Below are 18,653 nucleotides of genomic sequence, written 5' to 3' on the forward strand. Positions count from 1 at the left end.
TTATTCTTATTTCCTGTGAATAAGACAAATACTATGTCTACCTCCATGAGTAAGCCAAACCGGAGGGCAGAGTGTGAAAATGGGACAGATCTATTCTCCTTTTAACAATGGAACTGGGGAGGGCTTCCAGCAGCCACTAACACAGCTCCTGGGACTTCCATATGCCGCTTGTTCAAATCCCTTATCCTCTGAAATAGTAACAGTCACAGCAGCACATTCTGTGACAGCCTGAGAAAGGCAACAGCCCACTCTGGGCACCTCTGGGTACAACATCTCAAGTTTTTGCCTTCACAAGCACTGCACGTGCAGCCCATGCACCAGGAACTTGAGGTTTCTCAGAATATGGCACTACAACATGGGAAATCCCAGAGAGAAATACAACAATCTTACAAATAAGTGTAAAAGAAAGAGTTGAAGATGCAGCTGCCTCATTGCAGACCACCCGGGTCCTTCTGCAGGCACAGGTGAATCACATGTGTCACAAGGCCCACCTCTGCCCACATACACACACTGCTGCCCCTTGGCTGGTTTGAGAACACATGGAGTGGACTGGGGGAGCCCAAAATGTGCTCAGAGGTGGCGCATCTGTGCTACAGCCCCATGAACTCGCTGCACCAGGCGGGAACACTGAGCACCACAGTGGTCACCCCAGGGCCATTTTATTTAACTTCCTGCCACACTCTGACGCTCTCACTTTTAGCCTTGTCTCTCAGGTGACCATTTCTATGACTACAATCAAAAAGCAGGAAAAATAGTCTGGCAGCAAATCCATCTCTCCCCATTCCTTGATCTGTCACGTTAACCCCTGGCTAGCGCACACGAAAATCTGCAGGGAACCAGGAGAGAAGAACAATGTTTTCAGCCCTGTCTCCTGATCATGAGTGGAGTGGGACTGATGTCACTCCTCTACCTCCTACCCAGCCTTTTCCTTTGACCTATTTCTTTGTCCATGACCCTTTTCCATCACAGCTTCCGTAACTGCAACTATTCGTACCTACAGTTTCTCACTCAATGGCATGAATGATACTGCTTTCACTACTGCCCACAGCCTCCTGAACAGCACAGACAAAACTGATGGTTCTCACTTTCACTCCACTGCCAGTCACAGGTAGGAGAGGGACCACAAGCACCCAAGGCTACCTGGTCACACGTGAAAACAGAAAAACTGTGTCCCCACCTGGAACCACACGCCTAAATTGGAACACAGACCTGCAGAAACCTGCTATTACCAGGTAATTTTCTATAAATTCTCCTCTTTAAAAATACAACAGAACTTCTTTGGAAAACCCGAGGATGCTGAACCCCGCGAGTCTCTGCCGTGTCCAAGGGGCTGTGCCACCGCGAGCCAGCTCCGCTCTCACACAAAAGGACGTCGCTCCAAGGGAGCTCCCTCTCCATTTTACAGCCAGGGAGGAGGTCGGTGCTCCAGGTGCGGGGCCGGGAAGCGGCCGGGGCCGGCAGGAAAAGCGCCCATTGTGCGGTGAGAGGGGCTGCACAAAGCGCCCGGCCCGCCTTTGTTAGCGGGAGCGGAATTCCACGGCTCTTTTCCTCCTTTTTTTTTTTTTCCCTCCCCCGCTTCCCCGGCGGAGCTGCCCCGGGGGGGCGGCCCCGCGCTCGGCGGTCACCGCGCCCGCTCCCGGCCCTGTGTTTCGGGCGGGGGGCGCGGCGGCCCCGCGGCCCCGCCGGGGCGGACCCTGCCCGGCGCCCCGGAGGCCGGCAGGGCGCGGGCGCCCTCGGGCCGCGCCGGGCCCGCGAGCCCCGGGGCGCGGCGGCGGCGGGGCCCCCCGGGCGGGCCCGTCCCCCCCCGAGCCGGCGCGGCCCCGGTACCTGCTGATCTTCTGCGCGAAGGCGCGGCGCTCGGCCATGGCCGCGCTGGGGCTCCGCGCTGCCGGCCCGGCCAGCGCTCGGCCGCCGTAATGCTCCGCCGAGCCGCGCACCCGCGCGGCGCAGCCCGCGCAGCTCCCACCCCCGGCGCTCGCCGCGCCCGCCCGCCTCCTCCCCCTCCGCGGGCAGGGGCCGCTCCTCGCAGATATACGGCGGGGCGGGCGGGCCCGGCGCGGCGGGGAGGGACCGTCCCCATTCCCGACCCCGTCCCTCTGACCCCCGGGCTCGGACGGGCTCCGCCGAGCGCGCCCCGTCCCCACCGCGGGGCCGCTTTATTCCCATGTGAAAACGGAGGGGGTGTGGGGTTGTTCCCGGCACTGATGAAGATCTGCTGGTGGTTTGGGAAAAAGGCTCCTCAGCCGGCTCACGCCGCCCAGCATCTCATTCCGGCCCTCACCCAAAACTGCAGCAGGGGTCCCGTGTGTGCCGACCCTTGGGGGCACCTCACAGAACCACTGAACCAATGGGATTGGAAAAGACTTCTGAGATCATCGAGCCCAACCTGTGACCAAACACCACCTTGTCAATTAGACCATGGCACCGAGTGCCATGTCCAGTCTTACCTTAAGCGCCTCCAGGGATGGGGACTGCACCACCTCCCTGGGCAGCCCCTTCCGATGTCTGATCACCCTTTCTGTGAAGAAATTCCTCCTGATGTGCAACCTGAACCTCCCCTGGCACAGCTGAAGACCTCACTGGGCGTTACGGGCCTGCGTGGCCCATCTGTATCTCTTTGGCCACTGACATACCCACCCTGCATGGCACTGAGGACACCACTGACCACCGCGGTCCTGCCTGCAGGGACACCACTGGGCTCTCAGTCTGTCCTGCCCTGTGTAGTACCAACTTTTCTTCAGAAAGGCTAAAACTCATCCCTAATGATGATTCAGAAGACGGTTGGAAAAGTGTAACATCCACCTTCCCATCCAAACAGGTCATTACTACCAGTCTCTCCAAACGTGCTGTATTTGGGGTCATCACAATGGAAAGAGGAGTAGAGAATGGGGAGTTAAAAAAACCCACTATTTTGGAACTTCAAAGCATAGGACACGTTCTAGCAGTTAATTCCAAGTCACTGCTACCCTGCATAGGCTGTGCCTTGATCTAAACCAGGGAGCTATTAATAGTAACTCAGGAAGTGTCCAAAAGCAGGAGTGCTAATTCACCCCACTCCATCTGCTTGCATTGTGTGAATGTTTCCCACACACTGAGGACACTAATTCTTCCCCTTGCAGGAGCCACTGATTTCCAGCTGCATATAATTACTCTGCTTTCCTGTTTGTGTGTGTTTACACAGGGAATGCCAGGCCCCCAAATCTCCAAATATATACGTGTGAGTAACCTCAGTGGATTTAGTCAGACTCTGTGCACACACCAAGTGAATCCCATGTGGGTAAGATTGTGACCCTTGACAGAAATGTGCTGTTGTGCTTTACACAGATGGAGATCCTGAGAAGCAAAGACCAATTCTGCACACTGAGAAAGGGATGTTCTTCTCCAAAGGGGAAGAGAGAACATATCCCACAATATCTGCCAAGACAAAAGACTTTTGCTCTGGAATTCCTGTCTCTGTGGAGAATTGCACATCAGAGAATTCCATCATATAGAGTGGATGGGATAAGCTGTTTACCTTCTTATATCCACATAAATTGTGGTTGCCCCATCCCTAAAAGTGTTCAAGGCCAGGTTGGATGGGGCTTGGAGCAATCTGGTCTAGTGGGAGGTGTCCCTGTCCACGGCAGGAGATGATCTTTAGGGTCACTTCCAACCCCAAACACAGGATTCTATGACCAAATTCTCATACACAGTGTGTGTGCTCACAAGAACAGACCAAAGCATGAGGGTCTACCAGGAATGTTTGTCTTTCCTTCATCCTGTATGGAATTTCCTTTCCAAAATGGCATCAGTCTGAAACACAGGAGGGCTAATTTAGCTCTGTCCTAAGGTAAAATGTCCCTGCCTAACCCTTTGAGACAGAAACTGGGAATCCTGCAGTTCAGAAAGGGAAACTCTGCCAGAAGGTGGAAAGAGCAGCCCAGCCCCAGCAGCCCTGACATAAAGAGCACTAAGTATCCAAGGTCCACCAGAGACCTCTTGGATTTTAGGTTTCATTTTCCCCTCCTGTCAGTTGCTACCACAGAGAGAAGACCTTGGTTAAGCCGTGGGCACTGAGTTTTGATGTCACCTTTGCTCATCTGTCTGTGTCTTGCTCTTCCTTGACTTTCTCTGTGGCTCAGAGCTGGGCCAGATGAGCTCCAGACAATATAATTGGGCTAAATATGAACAAAATCCCTCAATTAATAGTCAACATGAAGTGAATTCCAGAAAAATAACAGATTCCTCATTACTTTTCAGATAGTAATAGCCCAGCAAAAATCTACAGGTAACTTCAAATAGTAAGAGATCACTGAGGTTAGTAGAAATGTACACATGATCTTGTACAGAGAACCAAGAGCTTCTCTAGATTGTCTGAATTTTGCAGTCCATGAAGCATTAGCCAAAACAAGTCAAGGAAAAAGTGAAGAAATATGAGAAAAAAAAAAAAAGATGTAGTCTTTTACCATTATAAATCCAATAATGCCAAACATTACAATTCATGTTAAAAATCCTGCCCCCATATCCCTGGTAAGTCAGTGATTGAGGAGGAGGTGTTATTTTGGGTACTAGGGTGAGTGCTGCCACTGACAGGCACAGAGCCACATAACCCTCCTGCCTCAAGTTTCCTTATCTTAGAAGTGAATTAATTGAAGGAAATGCTTTGTCTGAAGAAACAAACTCAAGCTTTGCAAAGAAGAGAATGTGACCAACTGAGCACAGAGACCCGTTTCAGTCTGCCAAAAAAATTTCTCCAGGCATCTCTTTAGGAACTAACAGCTCCCTCTGATTCAGAAACAACTGTTGTGTGCAAGTTTTTCCTGTGGAAGATGGAACTATTTTCTTTTACTGGGGTGAAATTGTACGCAATAGATGAGGTATTTGGAGTATTGCACTGCTTAATTTTCATGACGTTGTTTGTGCTTCTGTATTGTCCTCAAGGGTGTCTGGTATCTCAGAATGAGGGTGAAGACAAAGAAAGACCTCCCTCAGTGGAGGGACTGCGTACGCTGCAATTAATACCTCCAGACAGCCCAAGTTAATTTAAATTAATGTTTGGACAGAGGCTACATCTTTCTAGCAACCAATTTAAACCCTGGAACTTTATCAGCATTATGAGGTACTGAATAGTTACTCTCCATTAACACACTGTAATCCTTTACCAAGTTTTAGGAAGCAAAGAAGGAACCTGATTTGTTCTACACTGGATCCCAAAGGTGCATCAGCCTTTGAGAGACATCACTGCTTCCAAAATGGAGTTAGTCCATCTATGCAGCCATCATTACCAAGGATTTGCTGCTCCAAGGAAACGGTATCTAAGAAGCTGGGAGTGATCCTCACTTGAATTGGTGCATTAGCACTGCACCACAGCAAAGAAAACAAAAAAACCTTGGGAGTTGAGGAACACTGTGAAAGGTGATGGTCTGCACTGCAGTTGTTACACTTCCCTTTCAGTCAGCTTGCTGATTTGGGGGCTGGGGGAAAAGCCCAGCAACTCACCAAGACATGGACTGTCACGTTGAAAGTCACCTTTTAGTCTTCTCTGATAAACCATGTAACAAAAAGCTGAGGAATGAACCATTGAGTCTACAACTGTGAGCTGAATTTGGGCTGAGCACCTACATGAAGTTCATGGCGTGGACACAGGGATCTTCCACCTGGAGCTGTGGAACAACGGCTCTTACACTGAAGAGGTGGGAATGAAGAAGCATTTTGACCAATTCTCCAGGGTCCTGTCCATGAACCATGTGCATCCTTTAAAACATGTGACTAAAATGCTTTTTTTTATTGAGAATGACTTTTACTCAGCTAAAATCAAATCTGGTAAATGCATCCCACAAACAGGGATGTAACTCCCTGAGCCTGATATACGTAATCTTACAATGAAAAGATTAGGTCCTGCACAAGAAAAATCCCTTTGGACTGTAGCCATAAAACATTCTGACAAAAGTGAACCGCTCTGTGCCTTGTTTTTTAGCAAACTATTTACTCAGCCCATGGCTTCCTTGTTCTCCTTAGGTAAACTTCCTCAAGGCAAACACACTGAAAACATTTTCCACAGAAAACATGTCCAACATAATTCCATAAACAAAACAGTAAATAGGGACTGCAAATGCAGAGAGCCACCTCCTGGCAGCTATGGGGAACGAGTCACACTCACGAAGGGCCAAATCTCTGCTTCTGTTGCCAAATAATGTGTTTAAGGACAAGGAACTCCACGTGTAATGTGAACTGCACAAGCAGAGGGATCTTCTCTAGACACGTATGGCAAGAGAGAGGATGTTGCTGTTCTCAGAAAAAGAGTAGCCTTGTCTGCCCAGTGCCCAAATTCTGTTGGATGAATGAGAAACCAGGAGAGGAAAGGAGGAGTGAGGACTCTCCAAATGCCTGCAGCCTTTGCTATATCCCTCACATTTATATTATTTCCTTCACAGATCCACAGCACTGTCCTAACCTTTCTACAGCCTTCTTCAGATGGTGGTATTTGGTGTCAGCTTCCCTTTTGCCTTTATTCTTTGTCTTCTGAAATTATTTACCTTCAGAGTTCTTCATTTTAGTAGATGGGTGCATGAAGTTCAGTCTCCTCAGAGGAGGACTCACAGTCTTCCCAACTGAGCTTCCATCAATTTCTGCTCATGTTTATCATTTTCAGGCAGTTTATGTTTCTACTCCAGCACAGCTTTTGATCTCTCCCAGTTTAACACTCTGTAAATGCCACTAATGAGCTCTTTATTTCCTCTTCCAAGAGGAAATACAACCAAGATCTTACATTAAGGGCAGCCTGGGCACAGACTCTTACAAGTATCCCGGTGAAGCCTCCTCTTCCCTACCTAATCCTGGGATAAAGAAATCTGGTTGTGGATGGATTAAGTGGTACAAGCAGAAGTGTGCTGGCTACTCTGGGGGAGACAACTACCTGAGCAGCAATCCAAGCTCACACTGCCCCTTCCACTCTCACTGCTGCTTGAAAGGATGGGGCACAAGTTCACACAGCCTGGATTCCCATGTTTTTTCTCTTATCCTGTTCCAGGGTCTCTTTTTACTTCCACAAAAACTGGAGGTATTGAGTATCTCTGAGGCTCTGCGAACTTAAACTTCAGAGCAGCTTCAAAACTTTCCAGAGGGAAACAGATCACAGATGGCTTACTTCCCCAGGAAATGAAACTAAAAATAAATGAGGAAAAATTCCCTTCTCTCAAGCTCTGTGACCCAGGGTCTGCTCTGCTCAGACAGCAGCCAAACGGGTGTTTGAGAAAGCACATTTGGCCAAATGTTTAATGAGGTTTTCTAAATATATCATAGATTATTGATGGTGCTCAGATGAATTCCCAGATCAAGTAGGACAGTAGAAGATACAGGAGTAGGAGCTTCATTCCCCACTGCCCAGTGTTCTCTTACCACTCTGCAGTATTTGGTGGATAATGTTGTGTATCTCCATAAATCAGAGAGTATCTCCTCTAATTTTAAGTCTTGCCATTGCCATTTGGCGTCTACCTATTAAAAAAAGCAAAAATAAATTGTATTTCCCATGAACATGGATTTTAAATATTTCCTTACTATCCTACATTCATTTAGCACAACTGGAGCTCAAGGATGGTTGGCATGGCCTTCGTGCCATTAAAATGTTGAAAGTGTGAACTCTGTGACATTTGTTAGAAGTTTGTTGAACGAAGAAGTTCTGTCCCACTCCCCTTGCAAATCTTTCCCACAGAAATAGGAATTAGTGGACGTGAAGGAAACTCTCTCCTTACACACAATTCTTTGTATTATCTGAGTGATTATTTGGCAACCAAAGTTTTGTTTAGCATGAAAAAAAAGCAGAAAATAAGTATCTTCCTTTTCATAACCTGCCTGCCCGAGGGATTTCCAGTGTATATCCAGATGGCACATTGTGTCAACTCAGGGCATCAGGGCATAGTTATTCCATTTCAGAGCAGGAAGGTGCAGGCAACTGATTTCAGGCAAGGGAACAGCCACTTCTTTTGATGAACTAGGTAATTCTTTGTTCAACATTTAGCCAGATCCAAGCCACGTTATCTACTCAGCTCTCCACATTCAAGCCCATACACAGAGAGACAAGCACATTCATCTTTGTCTTCAAGAATAAAAGCAAAGATAAAACTTTAAACAACTATTATTCCTGAAAAAGATCATGAAATTCTGGTTGCAGGAGGCCCGTTTCCTTCTGCACTGATAGATCACCCACTATCATGGGACCACAGTTTGTTTACAACAAACAGCAACTTGGGTTTTATTTTTAAATCTTTATCTTTGCTTGGAAGCAAAGGGCAAGCAGTAAGCTGAAAGGCAGGGAAGGATTAGAAAGGTGATCTGCTACATCCCCACTTCAAGCCAACAGGCAGAACCTTTGGAACATGATGTTGTCTGATTTGCATATTAATACCTACGATTGTCTTCACTGACTGACCCTACTATGTGAAATATATCCATGAGATTGCCGAAAAAACCCACTGGGAAATACACAAAACATCTACTGTTGGTATTTGCACTGAAGCTAAATTTTAGATCATGTGCTGATTATAAAAAATTAAACTCAGCCTGGTCATTTCTGACCAGCAGAAGGCAGTAAAATCACAAAACGGAAAAAAACCACCTGACTTTGCTTCATGAACAGAAAATTGGGCTGGTGAGTACACAAAGAAAGCAGGAGCATCATCCTTTTATAGGATGTTGAGCTGTAATGCCAGTTCCAGACAGTCGAGAAATTCAAGTCAATCCTTCACAAATCCTGCACTTTTTTTTTTTTAAGCCCTTGGCTCCTGATACACCCAATGAGTATTTTTAAGCAGCTTAAGACAAACAGATTAATGAAGAACCTACTTTAAAAAACGCTAAAAAAAAACCCCAAATCCCTCAGGGGAGTGAGAGGAGATGCAGTGGCTCCCATGTGTTTCAGAGAAGAAATAAAGTGGTGAATTGAATCGGAGCACAATCTTGGCACGGGCTGGGCTGGAGACTGAAGTCCTCCGGAGTGTGGAGATCTGAGAAGCATTTTGCTCTAATGAAGTCAAAAGATACCGGAACAAAAAAAAAAAAATCAATAAATACAATGAATAATCAAAACAAAAACCCATTAAAAAAAAACCCAAAACCAAAACAACAACAAAAAAACCACATAAAACCCCCAAACAAAACCACAAAAAAACCACCAAAACCCAACCTAAAACCCCCAACAAAACAAAAAAAATCCTCCCAAAAAATCCCAAAGAGAGAAATGCTGTTAGAGGGCAGCTGCCGATCCCGTGACGGGCCGGGCTTCCCGCTCTCGCTCGCCTTCCGGAGGTTTCGCCTCCAGCCACAGCCCGCCCCCCCGATCTCCTCGCTCCACCCCACCGCCCCCCTTCATCCCGTTCCTCCCTCCCTCCCTCCTTTTCCTCCCTCCTTTTCCTCCCTCATTCCCTCCTCTTCCTCCCTCCCGCCTCCCAGCCGCACTCCCGCCGGACTACAACTCCCAGCGTGCCCCGCGCGCTTCGCAAGGCCCGTCTCGCCGCGCCCCCACCGCGGTGCCCGCCGGGAGTTGTAGTTCCGGCGCCGCTCCGCCGCGGCAGGCGCAGCGCCGGGAGGCCGCTGGCTCCCCGGGCGGCCCCGGGATGGCGGGGGAGGCTCCGTGAGGGGTGAGCGAAGGGCGGGGGGCGGCGGGACGGACCCTCCGCGGTGCCAGCTCGGGCTCGCATGTGTCCTGTGGGGTCGGGGTGTGTAGGGGCTCCTGCTTGGCTGTGAATCCTCCGTGGGTAAAGCGTTCCGTCTCTGCTGCAGGATTTAAGGGGGAAAAAAATAATCTGGGTTTGTTTTGTTTTGTTTTTTTTCACCCGACAGCTTCAAAGTATCGTTTTTAACTGTCTTCATGTGTGTTTGCAGCTCCTTAAAAATGACCTCCGGGAATTCCTCGCCGTCGTTCTTTCGTGTGGGTTTCGCCGACTGTCGCTGCCGCTGGTTCAGGTTCTTCCCAGGTAGAAAGCCAAAGCAAAAGGGCTTTAATTTCTAATTAATAGAGATAATTCGTTTCATAATTATCACGTTTAGGCTTCATTCATTTAATTTCATCTCCCACTGCGGTTGCATGGGCAGGTTGCGTTGCTTTTCTGCTGTTAATGAAAACAAATCCTGTTATCGGGGAGTTTTGGGGTGTTTCTCCATCACTGTTGACAAACCATCCCCCTCGGAGGGTGGGCAAGGGAGGCTCTGAGAGGTCAGGAGTTCCATTACAGGCATGTCCTGCTGCTCCATGAGGGAACATCGTCCTGGGAATGTGTATTCAGATAACTTCTTACAAGAGTTATCAGTATGAAAGCATTGGCTTTCGATTTAATAATTTAATGATTTTGTGCCCCTTGGGCTTGGATCTCTATTCCCTGGGACCATCTCCTGATGCTGTTCCATTAATTCGGTGGAACTCCTACTGATGCCGCCTTCTGTTGATGGGAAGAGCCTGTGTTTTCCCAGTGGAATAAGTGTGTCTGGTTTGTGTTACCATTCTTCTTGGGCCCTTTTTGCATCTTTAGTGTAATACCAGGGAAGAAATGTAACTGGAGGGAAGATAAATGTGCTGCATTGACCATTGTCTTTTGGAGGAAAATGAGCAGCTTTCTCATTTAAATAATTTTACCTTCAGGTGCTTTCGGAACTGTAGAGTTTGTTTCATTTCTAATTTTAGCCAGAGGAAGCTTTTATAGGAATTGGCTTTTAAGACAATCAGTGGCCTCTACGTAAATGACTGTTGTTGATGGATCATGTGGGGACAGACAGGACCAAACACACATCCTGGAGAAGTTCATCTTACTGGTTTTGCCATCTAGAGCTGATGATATAGACAGTCTTTCCTTTTCTTCCTAAAATAAAAAGAGGGGAAAAAAGGCAAGAAGTTAAAACCCAGTTCGAAATTGTCTTTTTCGTCCCTCTCCTACACAATCCCAGCTTGGCTCAAGACCAGTCATAACAGGGTTGTAAGCCATTTCTTATTTTCATTGACAAAAAAAAATGTAGACTTCCCCCACGTTTGTGAGCTGGCATTGCTTCTTTTTCTGTCAAAAAGCAGATTTTTGTGAAATAATGATTGGAATAATGGGAAAACATACTAGAGAGGGCTTGGGTAGCAGAGTGAAACAGTGGATCTGTGTAGCACCTTCAGGCTCTGACGATATTGCCACCTTGACATCTTCACCCTCTCTTCAATTACACTGCCAGTGATTAGGTTTTACTTAAACTGGGCTCCCGGTGGAGAGAAGCGACACAGTTTATCTGTGTCCTGCTTTTGATCCCAGTTCAGTGGGGAATAACACATAGAAAGGTAAATACAGTTCTAGATTCTCCTTTTAAGGGAAGGAGGTTGTCTCCTGGCCCAAGTTTATTAATTAGACAAGATAATTCACTTTTGCTCGCGTCATCCTCTGCTGTTATCAGGACTTCCTGTTGAGGCCAGAGCTCTTAATTTTTCAGTTGTCTGTGCAAGGATTTGGGCTGCCAGATATCATCCAGAAAACTTTCTGTATCAAGTAATTTAAAGTAAATCACTGACAGAATACACATGGTGAAGGAAGCTGTTAATTAATAGCAAATTTCCTGTTACAGAAAGGGCAGATTTCACCTTAAAAGCAACCTAAGTGGGTAATAATATAGGCAGAACATATACTACTTTTATCCCTGTTTCTAAGAAATCTGGTAAAATGAGACAGAACTCCCTCCATAGTCCACCTGCCCCATTTGAAAGACAAAAAGTGCTTGTTGTATTGTATTCAGCAGAAAAGAACAGCATCTATTCTATTTAGTGAGATGCATCTTCATCTCACTGCTGATTAAAATGGGTGTGCTCGTGTGCCAGCACAGGTTATGTGCTCTACATCAGTTTGCTGTGCAAGGGAGAGCTGTTGGAGAACATTATATTTTATTTAGCTTTGTGTAGCGCTTTTATTGGTGTGTTTTTGGAATTAAATTATTTTATTACTTATTCATGGAATGTGGAATTGCTTCTCAGTGTCTGGTAGTGGAGGATTCTGAGAGTTTATTGCTGTTTCTGGCCATGTTGTGCTTAAGTACCTGAGTGGGGGATGCTGTGCCCATGGATGTGTTTATCTTTGTGTTTTTCCAGCAGCAGAACTGAAAGCCTTACAAGACAGCGATGGCTTTTTCTCTAGGATTTGAATATGGAGGCCACAGGGACAGATGAAGTAGAAAAGATAAAATCAAAGTTTATGTCTGCATGGCACAACATGAAATACAGTAAGTGGAGCAGTGTCTGGTAAGATCCTGTCTCCATTGAAAGGAATGGAATGTTTCTTGTTGACATGAATGGGATCATGATTCAGAAACATAACTAATTAATAATAAAAATACAATATGGCCTTTGAAACAGTTTTTTCTTTGATACTGTAAACAGCCCGACTAAAAAACTTCTTTAGCTTTTCATTTTTCAAATAGATTTCCATAATTTCTTTTTAAATTACTTACTTTGAAAACAGTAAATATATTATGTAAATGATGCTTGATTTACGTAGACTTTTAAACAGGGATAATATGGAATCATCTGCATAAAGTTTATTTTTAAATGTACTTTTCTGGAAAAAATAGGACAGTGTGAGAGATACAAACTCCACTGAAGAATCTACTTCACACCCTTGAGTAATGTCCTTTTCCACAGCTGAACATCAATAATTTATTTATGAAGAATCAGATTTTCAAGTGTGCCCTTTACTAATCTGTCCTTGATTATTTTGCTTTCCCTTTAGAACTGAGGTTGCTCAGATTTACCGTCAGGTTTCTGATAAATTTTGTTAATTCTCATAACTGAGCCTTAGAGATGTCTGGCAAGATGAAAAGATGCTTTGTTTTCTACTTTCTTTAAGGCTACCACGTGGTTGAAGGGGAATAGTAGCCATTGCACCCTATATGTAATTTTTTGTGAGACCAAAACCCCATTTCAATACTTTTTTGTTTTATTCCTCTTTCAGAGGTTACCTTTGGCTTAACTAGATGCTGTCAGCAATTGTTTTTTGGAATACTTCAGTCACAAATTTGTATTTATTTCGCATCTATTTTAGGTTGGGTGTTGAAAACAAAAACTTACTTCAGTAGAAACTCTCCAGTCTTTCTGCTGGGAAAATGTTACCACTTCAAAACTGAGGGTGAGTACAGAGCACTTCCCTTATTCTAGTCTTACTCGACAGGAGGTCTGTGGATGATTTTTTAATCTTCTAGAAAGACTTGTCATTAGCAACGATCAAATTCAAAATGTAAATATGAACAGCTTAGAAAATACTCATTAAAATGTCCACCACTAATGCCACCCATCCTGATTTATTCAGATTTTGCACTGAAGCCTTGTTCTTTCTGTGAATATTAGTGTTGTAATTTACACTTTACTTCATTTACCATCAATTTGAGATTTTTTTTCTAAAAACCTCTTGGTTGAAACGAGGACAGTACCTGTACCAGGAGTCACTACACCAACACCTTCATTATCATTTTCCAGTGTACGGTTTTCTGAGTCTCTCTATCTCTATTTGACCATTTACAGTTGGGTGAATTAAGCAGTTACTTACAGGTCAGTGATTCCACTGGCATGGTGATGTCTACATTGCTCTTCTTTTATTTTTCCTTTTTTTTTTCATCTGACCCATTTCTGTTACATTTGCTTTCCAATTTTCCTTTCTCATATTTGAAGTGATTGTCACTTTTTGTAAATTTGTTTTCTAATTGAATATTGTATATCTGTTACTTGCTTTCTAATAGAAGTGCCTTACCAAGTTATAACTTAAACTGTGCTTTGCCTTCCAGAATCTGGTGAGCTCTCTACAGATGGGGCCAATTTTGATAAAATCAACACAGAGATTTCAGGAAATGTTGAGGAGTTCCGTAAAGATTTTATTTCCAGAATCTGGCTGACATACAGAGAGGAATTCCCTCAGATAAAGGGGTCTGCATTAACCACAGACTGTGGCTGGGGCTGCACACTGAGAACTGGGCAGATGCTGCTGGCTCAGGGCCTTATGCTTCATTTTCTTGGGAGAGGTGAGTTATGGGGGAAGATCTGTGTGTGGGATCAGCACGGGTGTTCTGTGAGAGCACCTTGGCCTTGGTGTATCCCAGACCTGAAGTGCAAGCTGGTTTTGCTTCTGGAATCCTCATTGCTGTTGGAATTGTCCCATTGCATCAGTGATAGAGCTTGTCCTGTCCTTCTATTCTGAAAAAGGGAGAACCAAAGGAAGCTTCTGTGGTATTTCCAGTGTTCAGCTGTGAAGTAAAATATCGCAAAAACTTTGTGATCCTCTGCCTGGGTGTTCTCCTTATCCGTGTACATGTCATTGAAACTCAGTCATTTCTTGAACTCAAGATGTGGGAATGAGTTGCAGGGACCATAGCTGTGGGCTATGGCAAAAGTGAACAGTTTCTTTTATCATCTTCTATCAGTTTTAAAGCTGTACGTTATTGAATTTCTCCTAGTATTAATATATTGAGTTCCTGGAAGGATTCTAATCTAACTTCAATACATCATTCTCTGTGTGGAAATTGTCACTATGTCATTTCCTCCCTTCCCCCCCGTGTACTTAGAGAGGAACTTCCCATTTTCCCTTGCCATTGTCTATCCAAAACACTCCCTCAGTCCCAGCCAGATGAAGCAGCTTCCGGAGTCATGGGACGCTTTCTGCTGTCACAGGCCGAGTCTGCATGTCGTCCCTGTTCTTCCAGGCTGAGCCATGTCCTGCAGAGAGGTATTTTAGGTTCTCATAGTTTCTTTCCATCCTCTTCCCAATTCCTTTCATAATCTCCCACACTGCCCCTTTCAAACACTCAGCCATGTCCTCCGTCCCCACTGGTTGTTGTCAGAACGATCCAAGACGCGGGGCCTGAACCACCCGCGTGTGTGAGAGAGAACACAGTGTATTGTTTGCTCAGCCCTTTGTGGGATCCCGGGAATACTTGAGCAGAAGATGGTTCTGAAAGCCTGTTTTGATAATACTTTGCACTTACTGTGCAAATATGATGTAAGCTGTGAACGTGATCCCAACCCAGCTGCACCACAAAGTCCCCATTCTCAGCAGTGTCAGGGCACAACTGTTGGGTTGGCTTCTTGAATGTTCCTTTGGCTGGAGATATTTAAGTCATAAAACATTTATTATCCCTTGCAGCTGACTGCAGATAGCAAAATGTATGTAAATACTTCTGCTGAGAACACAAATCCCTTAAATATCACTTTTGTTATACATGCTCTTTGAAAAAATTCAAAACCTGGTCAGAAGACTCCCTGTGAGCAGGGGTGTGTAATGGCTTGTTCTGAAGTAACCCCAAACAAAATAGCCCCAGGTTTCTATCTTTAAAATCCATGGTTCCAAAGAATTCCTTGCGCTGTCCCCCATGCATCCTAATTTGGAAAGTGATGGGGTGATTCCAGAGTGTAAGTGATTCTGTGGCAATCCAGTGCACAGGAAAACGGAGTATGGATGGTCTTTCTGGACTACTTTGCTCCTCACCTGGTCTTCTGACAGCTGGTGAATTATCTTTTGAAAAGCTTTTTATGAGGTCTGGGCAGCTCTGGAAACATATTTAAGTGTTTACACGAAGTTTTTCATGGCTGTTTGCTCTTTTCCCAGAGTTATTTTCATTCTGGTTTAATGGTGCTGTTTCTCTTACAAAGCAAAACTTGCCTGCAGTTTCTAGCTGAGATACTTCCACTGCCGTGTGGAATGTTCCAGATATTGCCGAATGATGTTGTAAAGGAGGTTTTCTTTTAAATATTAAGGCACTGGTAGGTTTTGCTTTGAAATGCCTGTGCTTAAGGTACTGACTGAAAGGTGAAGTTGACAGTGCAGGAACATCCTGTGAGGATGTTACACTGAGCTACACGTGCCTGGGTATGTGTTACAAGTAGTTGTTTGAACTTGTGAGAGAGAATTCCAGGCATCTGACTGTTCTCTAGATCTCCTGAACCCCGTTCTGCTATGGGAGGAATGCTGTGTAGGATGCATCCTTAGAGAAACCTTCAGCTAAAAATGCAGGCTCTAGATACTGTGCTGAATAGCATTTAAACAAGTTTGTCTTGTAATCTAAAATCACAAATTTAGTGAACGAAGAAATCCTGCCTATTTTCCTTCTGATCTGCTTGGACATTTTGCCAGGAAGAAGTGTTTGGTTTTACATCAATGATTTCTCAGGTTTGCTTGTTTTTCTTTTTTAATAACTGACAAACCAGAAGAATTAAAACCAGCTTTTGAAACTTCTTTTTTGACGTGGATAAAAGGTTGGAAGGGGCTGCCTGGGGAGGTGGTGGAGTCACTGTCCCTGGAGGTGTTTAAGAAGAGAATGGATGTGACACAAGGTGGTGTCAGGTCAAAGGTTGGACTCGATGATCTCAGAGCTCTTCTCCAACCTAGTTGATTCTGTGATTCTCTTTTTGAATAGTACTGACTAGCTAATGTTCATATTTTTAATATGTAAGAGAGTTCTGACCTGTGCCTTGTAACCAAGTATCTCTTGTTTATTCAGCTGACTGGGATGGTGGAGTATCAGATAAGAAAAACTCCTAGCAACAACTGGGTTATTATATTTCACCTGTCATTCAGCAGAAAATAAAAGGAAACCAGAATTACTGAAACTACTCTGCTGGAGTTCTTTGTTTACATTTCAATAGCAACATTTACAGCTCAGAGTGTAAAATACATAGTAGTGCTTTAAAGAGCATGGAGAACAAAGGGAAGTGCTTTGCTTAATATAGCAGAAAGTTAATATTAAGCCTGATTAACCTTACTTTCCTTGCTGCAGCCTGGGTGTGGCCGGAGGCGCTGGACATGGACTCGGACTCGGAGTCCTGGACGTCCCACACGGTGCGGAAGCTCACGGCGTCCTTCGAGGCGTCGCTCACGGCCGAGAGGGACCCCAAGATCCTGCCCCAGCCACAGCCCCAGCGGGGCACGAGGAGGAACTGGGATGTCAACGAGAGGAGAAACGAAGCTTATCACAGAAAAATAATCTCTTGGTTTGGTGACTCCCCGCTGGCAGCTTTTGGCCTGCACCAGTTGATAGAATATGGGAAGAAGTCCGGGAAAATGGCGGGGGATTGGTACGGCCCGGCCGTCGTCGCTCACATTTTAAGGTAAAAAAACACCTTTATTCTTTGTTACCTTTCTTTGTTACGCCACAGAGAAGCATTTCAGGCTGTCCTGAGATTACTTCAGCCTAGCTGAACATCAAACTGGTCATTATTGGCTTTGTAAAATGCCCATATTAGGAACAGTTCTGGAGATTTTCCAGAGACAGGTAGGGAAATAGCGTTCAGTCCCTGCACCTACTGCTGAGCTTTTATCAATCTTATTTCAGGAAAAAAGGCAACATTCCTGTTTTCCTGTACAATGCCAAGTATCTCTCACAAACCTTTTCAGTAGAGCTGCATTTAATGAAATGTTCTAAAAACTAACCACTCTTTCAACCTTGGAACATGCATAACATTAGAGGGTCTTTTTTTTTTATACTGTAACCTGGGGGCTGTAATGTACTGATAGTGTAATGAAATGTCAGAGCTAAAATTGATGTTTTCAGCATTTCTTTGCACACATCAAATTCTTGTGAAACTGTAAATGTATGGGACTATTAATATTATAATTATATCCCAGTAAAAGTAAAGGGTCTGTGACATTCAGCATGGATAAAAAAAAAGTCGAAAGTCAAATTTCTCTATACTGTGTGCCTTGATATGCCATTTCTTTGAATATTTTGGGGGTTTTTTTATAGTCTTATATGCTTATTTTCTTAGTGGGTTCCAGTTTACCCATAAACTGAACCACTACTAAGTCATTTAAGCAGCAGAAAGCAAAGTTCATACATTTATATGTACATACTTATATGTATATAAATAGAAAAATATAATATTTAGTGTACAAGTACGTTAATTGGAAGTGCAGCTGAACTGAAATAATGAGGTGTATATGTGTCATACCTGCAGATTCATACAGGGGTGTAGGAGTTTAACACTATTAATGTGTTTTATTCTGCTTTTTTCTGGTGATGGGAGCTGTCTGAATTCTTTTTGCTTGCTTTAATAAATTACCTATGAAATCCTCTATTTCCCTAATGGGAGCAGAGAGGGATTTGGTGCAGAATTACACTCACCGCAACCCCAGTGGTGATTTCCAGCCCTGCAAAGGTTTCCTTTCCTGGATCTTTCTCTCTTACAGCAGCACTAACAATGTACAGCTCCCTCATAACTTGGGAACGACTGTATTAAAAGATTCCTCAAAATATAGTGTGAAATAAAGGGATAGTGACCATTTAATGCAAGTGTATGTTGAAGTCAAAGGCTCATCTTGTATTTTGAAGTTTCATTTCTTTACAAATGTTGTCCTTGATTGATGGCCATGGTTCTGACTGTCAACATATATTTTCTTTTAGCTTTTAGGCCCATTACACTTATTCTCCTGAGGAGAGCCTGATATTGTAATTCTATTTTTCAAAGTTTTGATGAAACCCTACAGCTTTTTGTGTCTAGTCTTTATTTCCATAGACACCAGGTGCTAATTTGTGGCTGGTTACATGAAGTGAGGTCAAATAAAGAGATGAAAATAATATTTTTGTCAACAAACTTAGCCTTTATCATCAATATACATGACAAAAAATTGCTATAAGCAGAAAGAAATGAGGTAGTGAATAGGAATTCCATTCTAAATTAA

The 18,653-nt window shown here is 44.5% G+C and overlaps 2 protein-coding genes and 1 long non-coding RNA gene across 20 annotated transcripts in view; 1 reads left to right on the forward strand and 2 right to left on the reverse strand.

Annotated features, from left to right (window-relative positions):
* Window positions 1–1,942, reverse strand: part of DOCK7 (dedicator of cytokinesis 7) — a 96,022-nt gene extending 94,080 nt beyond the window's left edge. For all 14 annotated transcript variants that reach the window (XM_032696896.1, XM_032696895.1, XM_032696892.1 and 11 more), the window contains exon 1: window positions 1,828–1,942. In XM_032696896.1, coding sequence (XP_032552787.1) covers window positions 1,828–1,865 — 38 coding nt within the window. In that variant the 5' untranslated portion in view covers window positions 1,866–1,942. The remainder of the gene's footprint in view (window positions 1–1,827) is intronic.
* Window positions 1,943–5,593: 3,651 nt separating this feature from the next.
* LOC116790830 lies at window positions 5,594–9,092 on the reverse strand. The gene is made up of 3 exons (XR_004358508.1): window positions 8,821–9,092; window positions 7,827–8,074; window positions 5,594–7,473 (listed from the first exon to the last, which is right to left on the reverse strand). It is a non-coding gene; the product is annotated as an uncharacterized LOC116790830 (long non-coding RNA).
* Window positions 9,093–9,526: 434 nt separating this feature from the next.
* Window positions 9,527–18,653, forward strand: part of ATG4C (autophagy related 4C cysteine peptidase) — a 34,727-nt gene continuing 25,600 nt past the window's right edge. For 3 of the 5 annotated variants that reach the window (XM_032696245.1, XM_032696246.1, XM_032696247.1), the window contains exons 1-6: window positions 9,532–9,614; window positions 9,859–9,950; window positions 12,086–12,216; window positions 13,035–13,118; window positions 13,771–14,004; window positions 16,753–17,083. In XM_032696245.1, coding sequence (XP_032552136.1) covers window positions 12,141–12,216; window positions 13,035–13,118; window positions 13,771–14,004; window positions 16,753–17,083 — 725 coding nt within the window. In that variant the 5' untranslated portion in view covers window positions 9,532–9,614; window positions 9,859–9,950; window positions 12,086–12,140. Of the gene's footprint in view, window positions 9,615–9,858; window positions 9,951–12,085; window positions 12,217–13,034; window positions 13,119–13,770; window positions 14,005–16,752; window positions 17,084–18,653 lie in introns of all 5 variants that reach the window. The other 2 variants (XM_032696243.1, XM_032696244.1) reach the window with 2 other exon arrangements.

Source organism: Chiroxiphia lanceolata, chromosome 9 (assembly GCF_009829145.1).
Source record: "Chiroxiphia lanceolata isolate bChiLan1 chromosome 9, bChiLan1.pri, whole genome shotgun sequence".
Classification (NCBI taxonomy): domain Eukaryota; kingdom Metazoa; phylum Chordata; class Aves; order Passeriformes; family Pipridae; genus Chiroxiphia; species Chiroxiphia lanceolata.